Below are 16,682 nucleotides of genomic sequence, written 5' to 3'. Positions count from 1 at the left end.
CGCTCATGTGACCACAGCGTCACATGCACACTGCGGGCTCACCGTGTTGTGCACCCAACACTAATGTGACGTCGTGTGCCAGCTGCAGCTAACAGCACAGGATTCCGTTCCTGCCGTGACACCCCGCTGCCCCCCGCCCCGCCCTCCCCCGCAACCAAGCCCTGGGCTCCCTCAGCTGTCCTCTCTGCCTCCTGCCCCGCTCCTGGCCCCACCTCCTGCCCCGCCCCTTCTGGCTCCACCTCCCGCCACGCCCCCTGCTCCAGCTCCTCCTCCCGCCCCCCACCCAGCTCTGGCTCCGCCTCCCACTCCGGCTCCGCCTTCCCTTCCCTCCGCCCCACCCCCTGCACCTCGGCTCTGGCTCCTCCCCCTTGGCCCGCCCCTGGCTCCGCCTCCCACTCCAGCTCTTCCTTCCAGCTCGGCCCCCTGCTCTGGCTCCTCCTCCTCCCGCCCCTCCCAGCTCCACCTCCCACCCCGCCCCACGACTCTGCCTCTCCCGCCTGCCTGCCTTTCCATTCCGCCTCCTGCTCCGCTCCTGACTCCTCCCCCAACTCCACCTCCCACTGTGGCTCCGCCTCCCGCCCCACCCTCGGCCCCCGCTCTGCCTCCTGCTCTATGCTTCTTGCGCCGAAGGTCCCCCTGGACAGGACACCCCCACCCCACAGTGACCCAGAGGCCCACCCCCCTGGCTGGCGGGCAGCTGCTCACCGGGCCGTCGCCTGCTCCTTGCCACCCGTCCCTGGCCGCCTGGGGCTGTTGGACTGCAGGCAGTCGACCTGAGCAATACTTTGAGGCGCCCGACTGTGTCTTTCCTTCCAAGTGAAGACACGACCCCATCACTTAAGGACACTGTGCTGCCCTTCCCGCGGGCACCTGCCAGGTTTCCCCTCTGCTCTGACACCTGCACAGGCTCTCCCTCCAGCTATAATGTCTGCAGACCCCCGGACACCCGCCCACTGCCTCCTCGCTTGACCCGGCCCTCCAGGGTCACCTCAGTAAGCTTCCCTTCCTCAACATGGTTCATTCATTCCTCAAACGTCTGGGGAGCTCTTTCTGTGCAGGACCGGGATGGACTGTGGGCCGCAAAGATGAAGGGCTCACAGCTCAGCACGGACCGTGCTGTTCCCCACACTGTTCCCTGCAGGGCTGGTCTCATGGGTTAGGAAGCCACCAGGACCTCGGGGAGCCTCCAGGAGGCCTGGCACAAGGGAAGCAGCAAAGGGCAAGGGGCGGGGAGGAGAGGGGAAGGGGCGTTCAGTGCTCAGGCCAACCCTGCCAGGACGCCATCCTGGCCTCCCCGACAGCGTTGTTCTGTCCCTGGAGTATTGTCAGTATGTTTTGCAGGGCCTGGCTCAGGTTCCACCACCTCCTTCCCGTCTTTGTTCTGTGGCTTCAGCTCCTCCAGCCTCCACAAAGGGTGGGGTCGGTCAGGAGGACTCCCGCCAGCACCGCCCGAGTCACAGAGAGGGCTTCTATTCTCGTCTCTCGTGCTGTGTGGCCGCGTGGCCACGGCGTGTGGAATGACAGTGTCTGTCCCTGACGTGGGCAGGCCCTCGGCGTCCGGGGGATGCATTCAGAGGCACCTTTTCTTCTCTCTGTCAATGTAGGGTTCGATGGCCTTCAGGCGTGCACGGACCCAGGCGTCCCCGAGAACGGCTTCAGGACGCCCAGCGGAGGGGTGTTCCCTGAGAGCTCTGTCACCCAGTTTCACTGTGAAGACGGGTTCAAGCTGAAGGGCTCCACAAAGAGACTGTGTGTGCGACACCCTAACGGCACCCTCGGCTGGATCCCCAGCGATAAGCCTGTCTGTGCGCGAGAAGGTAAAGTGCGCGCCCTGCCCGCCCCGTCCGGGCAGGCAGATACCCCGGGCCGCGCCATCCGGCCCAGCCTGCATGCGGATGGGAAGGCGGTGTGGCCAGGGCTGGGGCCCGGGATGAATTCGCCCCCGTGGCAGGAGGGACCGTGTTCCTCCTCCGCCCCAGTTCCAACCCCACTCGTCACCGTTTTCGTCCGTGTGAGCGAGCGGCTGGGAGAATGTTAGAGCCGCTCACTGTGCGCAGCCTCGGTCCATACGGAGACGCACGTTTTGGACATGAGCCGCGTAAGGAGGGAGCACCGCAGGGCCAGCCGACCTGGCGGGCGTTTGTTTCCGGCAAGTATCCTGCTTGAGACGCGGCAGTCACTTACCTTACCGTTCGCGCCAGCCCACGCCTGCTGGTCGAGACGGCCTTGCTTGTAGGTGCGTGGGGTCCGGAAGGGAGCCCTGGGTGCAGCTGGTTGGGGAGGCGTGATGCGGTTTGTGTGTCTGAGGCCGGCACAGCCTGGGTCTCTCGGTTCAGTGTCCGTCGTTGATTTGGTTTATCACGGAGCTGTCACCGCGGCATGCGGGCTGTTACTCTGAAGGAGCCGAGATCCTTCTTGTGAACGTCTCTCCGTAGCCGACTTGGGGAGGCCTTGACGGGGCACTGGCTCAGCCCTCCTGGGGACTGCGGCCTGCCCCCAGAGTTCGCCCTGCCCTGGCTTTGAATTTCAAGGTTTTTTGTTTTTGTTTTTGTTTTTTTAAAGAGAAAAAATTAGCGCAAAGAATTAGGGTGAAATAAGTCAGAGAAAGACGAACACCGCGTGATTTCACCTCCGTGTGGATTCTAAAGAGCAAAGCTGACGAATAAACGGAACAGAAGAGAAGCAGACCCCCCGAAAGAGAGAATCCCAAGTAGGCTCTGAACCCTGAGATCATGAGCTGAGCCGAAACGAGGAGTCGGACGCCTCCTTGAGCCACCCAGGCACCCTGTACATTCAGATTTTCTGCTCCCATGCAGCCCGTGCAGGCTATGGTTTCCGTGAGGTTCTACTGATTAAAAGTGTGTTTGGTTTGCAAATCCTGACTTTCCTGCCAAGATCTGTGCCCTGCGGTCTCAGTGTTTAAAATCTGGACAAGCTCAGGAACATCTGAGGGCAAAGAGGACACGTGGGCTTCGTGGTTATTGCCCGGAGGTGGGGAGACCTTTCCGTATTTCCGTCCTGGGGGGAAAAAAAAGATGGCCCCTTTCCAGGCCTCCATAAGCACGTAGTCTGTAGTAATTCCAGAAGGGGAAAGAGCGTCTGCTGTGGACAGCCCCAGGTGTACGGGGAGGGCCGTGCTCCTGGGGTGCCCCGGGGACCGCCAGCCCTTCCTTCCACAGCCGAAAATAAGACCACCCTTTCCACAGAGGGTCCAGACATCGTGTTGTGCTCTCAGGATCGGTTCAGAGAGTTCGGAAGAACAGAAACCACCTTTCTAAGTAGCAGCCGTTTCTCAATAATAACGGTAACCTTGGTGGGCTTTGGAAGACGTGCGGGAAGGGGCGGCCTGTGCTGCTGCGACGGTGGAGATGTGCGTCGCTGTTCGTGGACCGCGGGGGCGGGGGCACCGTGGGTGTCCCACAGAGGCGAGAACGCGGAACCGTTCTCCGCTGAGGTGTGCGTGGCCTCCCGCCCCGGCCAGGACTGTGCCGTGCGGATGCCGGGCTGCTGAATTCCCTGGTTCCCTCCGTCCGGGCGTCAAGGTGCTGAATTTTGGGCGGTAGTAGTAACAGGGGTCAGTCACCGCATTCAGATAAGCCCTCAACGCTGAGAAGCACTTTCGAGGGGGCAGCCTCCCCGGTTAGGAAGGTGAGGCTCAGAGAGGTTCGCTGGCTTTGTCCCGGTCACATAGCAGACGTGCAGGCAGCAGGCTTGGAGCCGCGGGTTTTCCCCTGCGAGGTCGTGTCACGGAGGCCACTCCCAAGGACGCGTGGTCACTACAGGTGGCGGTGTTGGTGCTCAGGGCGGAGGGACTCAGAGGAACGTGGGGCCCAAACCCCCCTTCTGATCTGGTTTTTGTCGGACCCAAAGGGAAACCGAGAGCCTTCCCACAGTTAAATGGTGATTTAGGGACAGACCTGGTCCAGCCCCTGGTCTTGTCGCTGTCACCTGGACCCCTCCCGGGCTGTCACGCTGGCGGCCAGTCCTGCCTGAGATGCGGGTTTTTGAAAAGTAGGTTTAGATGCAGGAAAATGTGTTGTTATCCTGCTACGAGCACCCTACAGAAGCGAGGTGGCACCTCTCTGGCTCGCCCGGGTGCCCGCTGACTCTTCACCACGCTCCACCTCAGCCCCGATTCCAGTCTTAATCGTTCCCTCCAAGAAAACGACCGAGTTTCAGGTTTGGACTCATGGGCCTGATCACGTAGGCGGTGGAGTTTTACGGCAGTGAGACCTTCCACCCTGCAGATGCAGAGACGTCCTCTCCAGGCTGGTTCCGGGAGACCGGAGCCCCCACGGCCCGAAGCAGAGCTGAGGACGGTCGCTGTTCGGGGAGCAGGGGAGGCGGCGGTGTGGTGGAGGGGACTGAAAACACACCCCACGGGTCCGGGGCGGTGATGTGGCAAGTCCAGAGCCCAGGGGACAGGGTGAGAGCCACCGATGGGCCTCTGCTCAGGTCTGCTGGGGGACACTTGCCCGCGGGTAAACACCCCTCGCCCAGTTCTCGCTGGGGGTGAAGGCTGACTTTGCCTGAAGCCACCTGACGAACACTTACTGGACTCGTGTCAAACCAGGACGCGGAGAGGCCGTCCCTCCCCTGACAGGGGCAGGGTCAGTGTTGTGACTCAGACGATGGTTTGCACACGTAAGGAAGGGGTGTGTTTAGAAGGTCAGTACGCAAATGAGACTACAATAAGAGTCATTCGAATCTACTTAGGTTATGAGAAAATAGCACATGGGGGCTGGGGGGGGCGGGGGTGATCCGCCTGCGTCTTGCCCAGACGGACGTGCCACCGGCATTCGTGGAAACGACGGCCGGGCAGAGTCCTCTCCGCGCCCTGGCATTGTTACACTGGCTGTGCGTTTTCAGATGGACGATGGCCCACAGGTCCCGGCTGGGGGAGCCCAGGTTACCAGGCCGCGATCTACACGTTCTGCCCAGGCCCCCCCTCCCTTAGGACCCTCATCCGGAGGGCGTTCGGGACGCTCACGAGAGTCAGACGGCAGCTTGTAGCTTCGGGTGGACGCAGCTCTGTGTTCAGACAAGCTGGTCCTCGTGCAAAACCACAACCTTCTCTTTTCCGCCTGCGGCTTCTCTGCTGGAGGCTTTGGAGGCAGACGGACCCGTGCGTGTTTACGCAGCGGGGTTTAGATGCTAAAGGAGCTGTGATCTGCGTGCGGCCGGACACGGTTCTCTTGTCCCCGTAGCGGCTCCGTGGATGGTCACGGTCACGCCGACGTCGGTCTCAGGCAGACGCACAGTGAGCAAACCAGATGGGCGTCCGGCAAATGGGGCGTCACAGGTCTCAGACAGGTTCACACGGGGCTCGTCCCGAGCAGGTTCCCAGACTGCACCTCTGGGGCGCCTTCCTGACAAGGGTGCAGCCAGCAGAGGCACTGTGACCCGGACCGTGGGGGGGACCCTGCCTGTGGCCGGCTGGGTGGTTCCTTCTGCCCCAGGAGGAGCGGGGGGTGCGTGGGGGACCAAGGGTTGTTTGAGCTGCACGTGCACGTGCCCCGAAAGTGCCGCCCCTGTCCGGAGACCCCCAGGGCCTTTCTGGCCATGAGTACGACTCCTGGAATGGCCAGGGGGGAGGGGGGAGGGGAGCTTCGTGGCCCTTGTAGGTGGGAGGCCGGGGCCCACGCTCTGCACGCTGGCCGGGCTCCCGATGCGCTTTGTCTGCTCGTCTGCGGGGCCCCCGCAGCCTTAGGCCATCTGGGTAAGGTTTGCATCCCTCAGGTGGGCGTTTGCTGAGAGTACTCACGCTGAGCAACTTCGGGTTTCTGGGTCTTTCTGTGGCTTTTCCTGACATTTCAGCTCTAGGTGCGTTTGGCTGAACCATTCTGACTCATTCACCCCCTGGAAAGCACGTGTAAACCCTCCCGTTTTTCCTATTGGCTTGGTGCGCTTTTTATCAGCAGCCAGAACCTGCCCCACTCCCGTCACTCAGGTGCACACACCCGGCCACCCCCAGTGCACACCTGGGCGTCTGCGTGTTACCTGTACATCTGGGCGTCTGCCCCTCACCTGGGCATCTTCGTGTTACCTGGGCGCCTGCTCGTTACCTGGGCGTCCCTTCCCCACCAAGAGCGCTGTGTTTTAAGGAGGGTCGTTGTGTGTGTACCAGGGACCGTGCACTGCCTCCCGAGGTTCCCACCCAGCCCCACGAAGCAGGTGTTACGACCTTACTTTCCAGACGAGAAAGTGCAGGTGAGGGGGGCCTCCCAGGAAGCGAGTCCAAGAGTGGGATTCAGGTCCAGGCGTTGCCCCCGAGATGATGACCTCCAGGGGAGGGGGGAGCGGGTGACATGTGTCCTCCTGACCCCAGACCCACACCCCTTGGGGGAGGCGTCGTGTCTGTTCGTTCAGGCCCCTGGTTCCCAAAGTGTGTGCCGTGGGCTCCTCGTCTCAAGAACTTGCTAAGAATACATCTTCAGGCCTCCGGGCTTGGAAGGTTAGGAGTGAGAGCAGCTCTCTGCATATTTTTTTAAACTCCTGAAAACAGCTTGAGGCCCACACACGCCGGGACGTGCCAGAGTGTTTTCCCGGGGGGAGGACACGGCGTTCTCTGGTGTGAGGCAGATCCTGGGAGATGAACTCGTACGGTCAGAGAGCGCCCGTGCTGGCATTTGTGGACAGAGACACTACAGCCCGGGAGTACGGGTCACGTGGCAGACACACTGGGGCTGGGACCAGCGTCCGGACTCCTCGTTCAGTGCTCTTCCTGCAGAGCCCCCGGGGAGCCTGAGAAAGAGCGGGATCTGGAACGTCCTCCAGGAGGCTGTCAGTTGTTCTGGGCGGCGAAGATGGGAGCTCACGGGGCCGGATCCCACTTGCCGCCAGCATTTTCCACCTCCACTGTCCTCATCTTCTGGTTGTGGCCGACGTGGCCTGGAGCATGGGTCTCCACGTGTCCCCTCCCCACAGACCGAATGGGGGACAGGCCATCCCTGCAGCAAGCATTATGTGTAAGTTCTTGCTAAGGGGCTCTGACTCCTGGAGACCTGACCGGGGCTTCTGTAAAAGATGAACAGTTTGGTACGAGGTTCCCCGAGCCTCCCAGGGGCAAGTGCAGAGTGCGTTTACATGGTATCATCACGTTAGGAATTTTTAGTGAGCAGATGCGGCCTCACTCGTGGCCAGTTAGGGTGGCGGGTAAGCCCCGTGCCCTTGAACGCAGGGGCACAGCTGTTGTTCAACAGCAGTGTGTCCCGCTCCTTCTGGGTCACCTTCTGCGGTCACCCCTGGGTCAGGGTGAATGTCCCCCAGCTCCAGGGGCTTCACCAAGACAGAGACGCTCCAAGAATGTTTATTTACAGTCCTTTTCTCCACGTGTGTATCTTCCATCACCGGAAATGTCTCGTTGCTTTGGGTGTGGGCATCCGACAGCAGCCGTGTCCACAGGGACGGACACCTGCTTGTCCCCAGGTTGCTGCGTCCTCACTGCCTTCTCCTCAGGCGGGAAAGCAGAGTGGTGCCCGTCTCCGCCCCCGGGACCCCCGTCCCCAGGAGAACTGTCCCTTCTCATTTGTGCTGTCCCCACCCCCTCCCCTCCCCTCCCCCATCTCTTGTGGCTTCAGTGTGAGTTTGGTTTACTTTCTTAAAAAGATTTCAACTTGGGGCGCCTGGGTGGTGCAGTCGGTTAAGCATCCGACTTCAGCCAGGTCACGATCTCGCGGTCCGTGAGTTCGAGCCCCGCGTCGGGCTCTGGGCTGATGGCTCAGAGCCTGGAGCCTGCTTCCGATTCTGTGTCTCCCTCTCTCTCTGCCCCTCCCCCGTTCATGCTCTGTCTCTCTCTGTCCCAAAAATAAATAAACGTTGAAAAAAAAAATTAAAAAAAAAAAAAAAGATTTCAACTTAACGTGGTCATGACATGAGAGCAAAAACAAATCCAGAGCAAATAAGGTCACGGTGGGGAGACACAGAGGGGATGAGTGACCTAAATGACTGTTATCATCCCTACAGGGTGACGGCTGGACACCACAGACAGGTTCGCTCAGCAGCACAGCCCTTACCAGCTGCCCGAAGCGTCCCCGTGTCCCGGGGGCGCCGGGGTCCTGTCCCTGTGTCCCGGGGGCGCCGGGGTCCTGTCCCCGTGTCCCGGGGGCGCCGGGGTCCTGCCCGGTCTGAGCAAGGGCCGTGGAGGTGGGCTTGTGGGAGTGTCAGTGTCCCTCTGCTCACACAGAGTACCCTGGTCAGACCGAGTGCAAAGGGCACAGGATTGTCAGGAGCCCCCAGCACCAGGCAGATGGCGTGGATTCCCCAGAAAGCAGGTTTTCACGGGCTCGAAGGTGAAACTACCCGGATTAGGTTGGCTGCTTGTGAAGAATGGAGTGCTTCCCACCCGCACCCTTCCACACCCACCGCAGGGGGACTGATTCTCCTGGTTCCAGGGCTGGGCCACGTCCATAGTCCCACCCGAGCCCACGTGTGCTGGGGACCCGCCTGGGCCTCCGGCGCGGAGCCCACGCGGGGAGGCTGTGCTGATGCCGCCTTCGCCGGGGTTCACGGCACTGCCCTGGGGGCGTGCGGGGAGCGCCTCTGCCCCGCGCGGTGCCCCAGGCGTCTGGACTCAGCAGGTTCTCAGGAGACACTCCAGGCGCAGCCGGTGGGTGGAGGGTATGGGGACCATCTGCTTTCACGTCCCTGCGAGCTCGGCTCTGGGAAACAGGTGTTTCCTGTCACCTCGTCGTCGCTGAGAGTGAAGGCGACATTCCAGAAGGTGGGAAGAGACGTCAAGTTCCTTCACCCATGAAACGGTTGAGACTGTTGATCAAGAGAAAAGTAGGTCTGTGTTCTGGGCGGGGCAACCTCTGCCTTCAGGAGATGGTGAGGGTTCATGGGTTTGGAAATCCAGATGCCACCCGAGTCAGTTGTCCCCAAGTTCTGCCAGCACTCCCTGCTTGCCCGGCCGGAGGCCCCGGTTCAGCTGGGGGGACTCATTCCCAGCGAACTTCTTGTTCTCTCTGGATTGCGTAGTTGTTTGTGTAAACTCATAGAACATAACCTTTACAGGAAAGCACACGAAACCCCACAGCCCACAGAATCAGCACACAGTGGACAGCCCCCCGGGCCCCCTAGGCTGCCCCTCTCCTGGGTCAGGAGCTCGTGTCCTGGTTATCACTCAGCCCAGGCGTGCGCATTCCCAGACACGGCACCACTTTGATTTACTTTTGCCTTATTTTTGAGTTCATGTACGTGGAATTACACATTAGGTATTTTACGTTAGACTTTTCTACTTGGTTGTGAAATTACGCTATTTTCCGTGCAGCTGTGGTTGGTCCATTTGCAGGGTGTTCTGTTACAAATAGACCAGAATTTGAACATTCTGATGTTGATGGGCCTTCGGGGTTTTTCTCACTGGGTCTGTTACAAGTAGGTTGTCCGCCCTTATCCGTGGAGGACGTATTCCAAGACCCCAGTGGACACCTGAAACTGTGGATGGTACCAAACGCTGTGTCACTGTGTTTCTTCCTACACATACACACCTATGGTAAAGTGTAACTTATAAATTAAACACAGGTGGAGATAAACATAATAATTAATTATAAAATGGAATAATTTTGCGGGGTGCCTGGGTGGCTCAGTCGGTTGAGCATCCGACTTCAGCTCAGGTCACGATCTCGCGGTCCGTGAGTTTGAGCCCCACGTCGGGCTCTGTGCTGACGGCTCAGAGCCTGGAGCCTGATTCCGATTCTGTGTCTCCCTCTCTCTCTGCCCCTCCCCCGTTCATGCTCTGTCTCTCTCTGTCCCAAAAATAAATAAACGTTTAAAAAAATAGAATAATTATAACACCACACCATAATAACCGTATGTGAACGTGGTCTCTGTCTCTAAACGTCTTACTGTCCTGCCTTCACCTTCTTCTGTGAGGACAGTGACGATGAAATGCCCACGTGGGGAGACCACGTGACGTGAGCGACACGGGCAGGTGGCGCAGCGTGTGGCCGGCAGAGGACCATCTGCTTGCCGACGTGGACGCCAAGGGGAGCGCCGCCGTGCTGCTGCGAATGCTCTTGACCTCACCTCTGGCGGCTGTTCCCTGGCTGTCCCGTGGCGGTGGTGTGGTGTGGACGGTGCCCGTTTCTCCCCACAGTGTCGTGTGACAACATGCGTGAATGCTAACACCAGGGAAGCTCACCTGAGCCTTGGTGCCCAGTGTTGTCCCTGGGGCTCGGCCACGCAGGCTTGGTTGACCACTCACGGGGCTCGGCCTCCAGCTCCCCAGAGGCCGAGTGGATCCACAGGGACCCAGGCTCCCCAGCCTCAGTCACACCGTCAGCACAGAGCGTCTGCTGTGGCCTAGAGGCTCCCGGTGGACACGCTCGGCTCAGGGAGGGCACTAGGGAGGTCATGACCCAGGACCCGAGGGCAAAGACCAAGCCTGTCTTTGGGTCGGGTAATCCCTCGGTGTGCGGGCCACAGCCGTGCCGCACGTCGCACGAAGCCAACCCCAGATCCCTGCCCTGATCTGCAAGGTGCCATGTGGTCTGGCCTGCCTGTGTTTCAGACACACCGACACCCGGCTGTTCCTGTGCCCAAAACCTCCGTCTCCCAGATCCGCACAACTGAGTCCTTCTTGCCGCTGGGCTGTACTTAACAGATGTCATCTCAGGGCGCCCGTCCTGTCTTCCCAAACCCGGGGGGCCCTTGGTCAGTGTCTGTGTGACCTTGGCACCTGCTCGTCAGAGCCACCATCATGCCCATCGCGCTCTAGCTCACACATCTGCTCATTTGTTAGCAGTCGCTCTGCACACAGCTGCCACGAGGTGCTGTTCCCGACGGTCTCTCTGTGCCCGGCACCCGGAGCGGGACTCAGCAGCCCGCTGCTGAGTGCGTGAGCGAGCCAGCGAATGGGACAGATGGGCGAGTAAATAAATGGTACAGATGCCGGTGTAAACAAACCCAGAGCCCTGCACAGCAGGACTCCCAGAGGCTGTGCTGCGCAGCCGTGAACTGGGGATCTCGAGGGCGTGCTACCAACTCAGTTCCCGGAAGCACTTTTTGGCGAGCATTGGTGTCTGAAGTTGGCGTTTTAGGGAATCAAATCAGTTTTCACACGGAACTAACACTGAAAAAGGGAGTAAGTCTAGCGTGTGGTGCGCATTCTTAAGACTTTTTTCCTTTTCTGCTCCGTTCTTTTTTCCTTTTCTGCTCTGTGCTTTAGGACCCCCGTGTGCTAACTTCTTTAGGACCAGTTAACCTGTTCTTCGGTATAAATGTGAAACACCGCCTTAATATCCCCTCCTTCGTCTGCTTACAGTATTAAATCCTTTGCCCCAAAGCAGGACTCACTCTCGGTGACGGCAGGCGGGTGAAGTTGATTTCTGGGAGGGAAGCCTTTGATAATCTCTCGGTTACGTCCCCGAAGTGTCCATTTGAGCGCTGTCTACAGAGGGTTTGATCGTTGACCCCATTCTGCACGACAGAATCAATACTGATGGACCTGTGTTCGCAGTCCTTGGCAGTGGTGTTTTTATAGCGGCCTTTAAAAATCCTTGCTGCCTGCTGGATGCATTTGTGCTATAGAAAACCTGTGCTTTTTCCATTTGAAACCAGCACTGATGAAGATTACGTTATTTTCAGACACTAAAGATCCTGGCTTATCTGTTTCCACAGAAATACTGTCCGTAGCCATTTATGGGTACAGTTGGCTGGTTGGGGCACACACACTTCTTCAGCGGGGATGCTGGGCGCCAGACGCTGTGGGTAAAAATTCAGGATGGCTCTGTGTGCCATTCGCTCCTTTCGAGGTGTGGTTTAGGGTTTATTACAGCTTGTCTGTTTCACTTCTGTCCTTTGTCCCAGCACAGCCCTGCTTACGGGAGCTCAGACTGCAGCCTCCAGCCCTCCGGTCGGTGGGCGCCCCTGTCCCCCAGCAGTCGGTCCTCCACCATGCCCCATGGTGACCCCTCTCTGAGCAGAGGCTGGGAGGCTGTGGTTCCCTGTGACCTGTGTGTCACATGCCCTGTCTGTGCCCCGGCCCCTGCCTGTGGACACGGGCCTGTAGGCGGGAGTTCAGAGCCCTCTGTGTTACTGACCACCTCGCCAAGAAACCGTGAGGCTCCTGTCCCTGGTCGGCCAGTGTCCGCGTGCCCTCGGTGCCCGTGGACTTTACTCCCTGCAGCTGGCTGCCTGCTGAGCACAAATTCCAAGTCAGTCGTGGAAATGGCTGTTCCGTCACGTAGATTCCTGTCGCAGGGTCGATTTACGGCGAGGTTTTATAGGCGGGTGCCTCGATGAATGTGTTTGTATCTGCTGTGAATTATTCCTGCATCGTGATACTGAAGACTGATGCATGTTTTCCATTAAGAAGGCAGCAGCGGTCTGACTGCGTGACGCCGTTCAGGGTTCTTCCGGCACTGATTCCGGGGGACTCGGCTGTTCTGGTGGGAGACTGTTGGTTAAACGTGAGCAGCTGAAACCCCTTGCCACCATCCAAAGCTCAAAGCCAAGAGGTCAGATTGCAGGCAGGACAGCGTTTCCAGCCAGATGGCCTCTGCTGAGATCCCCAGGCCCAGGGAAGGCCTGGTGGGCGGGACCCCGGGGGCTTCAGGGTCCTGTTTCCCAGGGCGTTTCTTCTCTGCCGGACGTGTGGGGAGTCTGGAAGAGAAGAGTGGACGTGGGAGGAAGCCGGTGGCGCAGTCCCTGCTCTCGAGAGGAGGGCAGAGCCAGCTGGTGAGCCTTGACTTTGGCGGCCGTCCCTCGGAACCCTGGGCCCTCGAACCCCCATCTCTGGGAGCCCCCGGCCCTCGGAGCCTCTGGCCCTTCTCGGCCAAGGCTCTCCAGCGCTGACCTTCTGCGGTCAGATTCCTGGTGCTCCCTGTGCACCCAGCCCCACACCAAAGCTCTGGGCCGCCTTCCGCCGCCTCGGGCCTCAGAGCTGACAGTTCGGAGCTTCGCGGGCCTGGAAGGTCCGGGTTTCTGTTGACGCTGTTCCAGCCGTGTGGGGGTCTAATAAGAACCGTCATAACAAATTCCGAAGCTTGGAGCGCAACCCCCCGTAAGGCAGGGCCTCCTGACTCTTGACAGTGGGATAAACCCCTCACTCGGGCGCATGTGAGTCGGAGGCACGGCCCGGCTGGCGGCTGTGCGCTGAGCTGGGAGGAGACGGCGCTGGAGGCCCAGGGTTAGATGTCACTCGCTTTATTTTATCTCTTGATCATCTGCTGTGTGCACTCCTTGTTCCTCGGGCCCTCGTTCGGGCGGCCCGTCCCCTCCCGACCTCCGCACCGCTCCAGCTGCCCCCTTGGGAGGCAGTGCTGGTGGCCTCACATGGGGGGAGGTCGGTGGGAAGTCCTAGCAGGTGCAGTCCTGCCTCGGCCCCTCTTTTCCACCAGGCGTATCTTCTGTGCCCCACAGGCTGAGGCTGCGGGCCGTGGGGGGACCACCACGTGGGTGGCGGCGTGAACCCCCAACTCTTGGCCACAATCACCGAGAGCTCACTGTGTGATACCGAGTGTCACAGGCAGGAGATGAAGTTGCTTTCGTGGCCGGATCCCCCTTCCTATGTCCCTCCCCGTGTCCCTCCCGTGCCCCTCCTGTGTCTCTGAGAAGCAGGCTGTGCTGCCCGCGGGCACACCTGAGCCCCAAGTGGAGCCTGAGGCCGGGTCTGGGAAGAGGAGTGAAGCTGGGAGCCACGAGCGGTGTGAGTCAGGTCGATAACGTGTCCTGTTCACACAATTGCAGATTGCCGCGTCCCTCAGGTGGAGGATGCTGAGATCCGTAACAAGACCTACAGACACGGAGATAAGCTGATCGTCACCTGTCACGAAGGGTTCAAGATCCGTTACCCCGACCTTCACAACATGGTTTCGCTGTGTCGCGATGATGGGACTTGGGACAATCTGCCCCTCTGTCAAGGTGGGTGCAGAGCCCGTGTCCCTAACAGGTCGCGGGGACCGCGCTTGGCCCGCACCCCCTGCACTGGGATCGGAGTCCCCGCACCCTCCCTGCAAAAGCATTCGCGGAAATACCTCATTGTTCAGGAGATAGGAGGCTGGCGGCCGGGCGTGAGCTCAGTGATGAATTATTGTAACGAAAACAGTGTTTACACTCATTTCAGTGGTGGTGAGAACACACTTATGGCTAATCTCACAGAGGCCTCTGTAAGATTACAGAGGATCTTCGTAATGCGATCCCTTTTTATAATGCACGAGGATCAGAAAAATAATCAAATTCAGATTTATCCAAACCGCACAGTGAGTATTCCTTGCACTTTTAAAATCTGCCTGGGCCGACGTCGACCCTGTTTGTGAAAATAAGTCCCCCCCATTCACATCAGTTCTGATTTTATTTTTTGACATGGGACCTGGACCGAGGGCCCAAGAGACCCATGTATAATTCATCATTTGGGGGGAGGGCGGGCCGGGTCCAGTGACGACCAACGTGGGCCCCGCGTGTGGGAGTCCGGCTGGCAGGCTCTGACGCTCTGCGAGCCGTGGTTGCAGAGCAGTGGTTTCCTTCCGTGGGGGCTGGAGTCGGGGCCCCTCAGGAGAACATGGGCGCAGGACTGGAGGACAGGGGACACGCACCCCACCACACGGCGGGGCTCTCCGCGGAAACTCCCCTCACCCCGCGGCTGCTCCCCCACTTTCTAAAGGTTCCCTTTCACACCACGTGAGGACCACGTGCCCCTTCACCAGCTCTTTCGGTCACAGTTATTTTTTTTAAATGCCCAATGGCAGGGTCCTTGTCAGGGGCTCAGGTGCGGCTCTCCCCATGCTCGCCCAGCCCCTCCGTCCACCGCCCCACACTCAGGTCTCAGCGCGGCAGGAGGGAGCAGACCCACCGGGCTGGAGACTGGTGCTTCATCAGTCAGCCCTGCAGGCCGGCCTCATTCCTCCAGTGGCCTGGTCTGCACCCACCGGCCCTCCACTGGAGCCCCCGCCTGTGCCCCCCCCCATGGGACCCCTGCCCTCCCCTCCCCTCCACTGGAGCCCCTGCCTGTGCCCCCCCATGGGACCCCCGCCCTCCCCTCCCCTCCACTGGAGCCCCCACCTGTGCCGCCCCCCCAATGGGACCCCTCCCCTCCCCTCCACTGGAGCCCCTGCCTGTGCCCCCCCCCCCATGGGACCCCTGCCCTCCCCTCCTCTCCACTGGAGCCCCCGCCTGTGCCCCCCCCATGGGACCCCTCCCCTCCCCTCCACTGGAGCCTCCGCCTGTGCCGCCCCCCCATGGGACCCCTCCCCTCCCCTCCACTGGAGCCCCCGCCTGTGCTCCCCGCCATGGCACCCCTGCCCTCTCCTCCCCTCCACTGGAGCCCCCACCTGTGCCCCCCCATGGGACCCCCGCCCTCCCCTCCCCTCCACTGGAGCCTCCGCCTGTGCTGCCCCCCCAATGGGACCCCTCCCCTCCACTGGAGCCCCCGCCTGTGCCCCCCCCATGGGACCCCTCCCCTCCCCTCCACTGGAGCCTCCGCCTGTGCCGCCCCCATGGGACCCCTCCCCTCCCCTCCCCTCCACTGGAGCCCCCACCTGTGCCCCCCCCATGGGACCCCTCCCCTCCCCTCCCCTCCACTGGAGCCCCTGCCTGTGCCCCCCCCATGGGACCCCTGCCCTCCCCTCCCCTCCCCTCCACTGGGGCCCTGCCTGAGGCAGCCTGACTCCTCAGAGCCCTGGGAGGAATATAATTGGCCCTTAGAATGACATAACCCTGAGGCTTTCACTGTAGAACCGGGGGGCTGAAGCCCAAGGAGGAGCCACTCTATTATCTAGAGGTGCAGGTGGGAATCACATTACTGACTCAAAGTCTGGTTTCTACTGCTGTGTTTAGGATGGGACGGGCTGTCCCCAGGCACACAGCGTCTCTCTCTTTCTTTGATTTACTGCTTGAGTCATAACCCCTTCTGTCTGCTTTTGGGTGGTCAGGGAGCCCTGTCCCAAGGCCCCCTTTCCGGGGGAACTTTGGGTATTGGAGAGCAGCGCGTGATGCCCGCTGTGGGCCGTGGGCCAGCTGGTTGCTCCTTGGCAGAAGCCAGCTTACCTGTGTGGGCGGCTCAGAACTGCACTCTTCCCCGGCAGGAGGCGAGGGTCCCCTGTGTCAGCGCCTCTGAACTTGCTCGGTTCTGATGCATCACGTGTTCGTGCCGATACCCGTGTTCTGTTTTCTCAGTTACTGATTCTGTTCGTTCCTGACCCCCAGCCTCCCCCTGCCCCCCACATTTCACTTTTGTTACGAACACCGTCCACGTCCAGCTCCGTCGTTAAATCATCGAAGGCCGTGGAGAGGTGATGTGGCTGCGTCTCAGATACGGTCCACCCCGACCGTTGTTGACTGGTGCGGGGGGTGGTCTCTTGGGTCCGCAGATCTCTGTGGCTCCAGCACACGGCCGTGTGGGGTCCGCCCAGAGTCAGTGTCTCCCGAAGTTCTGCCTGCTGGGGGGCCTCTCTGGCCGCACCCTGGTCTCACCCTCGTACACGGACATCACCTGCCGGTTTGCTGACCAAAGCAGTTTCCCGAAGACAAAGCCCTCTGATGCTTCTGATACGTAACACAGCCGCCTAGAAGGAGGGCCCGGTCACCTGCTGCGGGGGGTGTGATGTAATTTGCACCCGGTGATTGGAAGGGAAAGGAGGGATTTCCATTATACGTTATTTATTTCACACACAGTTAGTTCTCCCCAGGAAGAGCACCGCTCGGCAGGGCCATTATTCCCGCCAGTGGAACCACTGAAGGCAGTA

At 60.2% G+C, this 16,682-nt stretch overlaps 1 protein-coding gene across 4 annotated transcripts in view; it reads left to right on the top strand.

The window, feature by feature from the left end:
* SUSD4 (sushi domain containing 4) overlaps positions 1-16,682 on the top strand; it is a 93,538-nt gene that overhangs the window by 43,925 nt on the left and 32,931 nt on the right. For 2 of the 4 annotated variants that reach the window (XM_047848189.1, XM_047848193.1), the window contains exons 3-4: positions 1,605-1,817; positions 13,690-13,863. In XM_047848189.1, the coding sequence (XP_047704145.1) occupies positions 1,605-1,817; positions 13,690-13,863 (387 nt within the window). The remainder of the gene's footprint in view (positions 1-1,604; positions 1,818-13,689; positions 13,864-16,682) is intronic. The other 2 variants (XM_047848192.1, XM_047848190.1) reach the window with 1 other exon arrangement.

Source organism: Prionailurus viverrinus, unplaced genomic scaffold (genome assembly GCF_022837055.1).
Source record: "Prionailurus viverrinus isolate Anna unplaced genomic scaffold, UM_Priviv_1.0 scaffold_53, whole genome shotgun sequence".
Lineage (NCBI taxonomy): Eukaryota > Metazoa > Chordata > Mammalia > Carnivora > Felidae > Prionailurus > Prionailurus viverrinus.
Note: the sequence above shows the minus strand (reverse complement) of the source record. Positions and strands in the feature narration are given on the sequence as shown.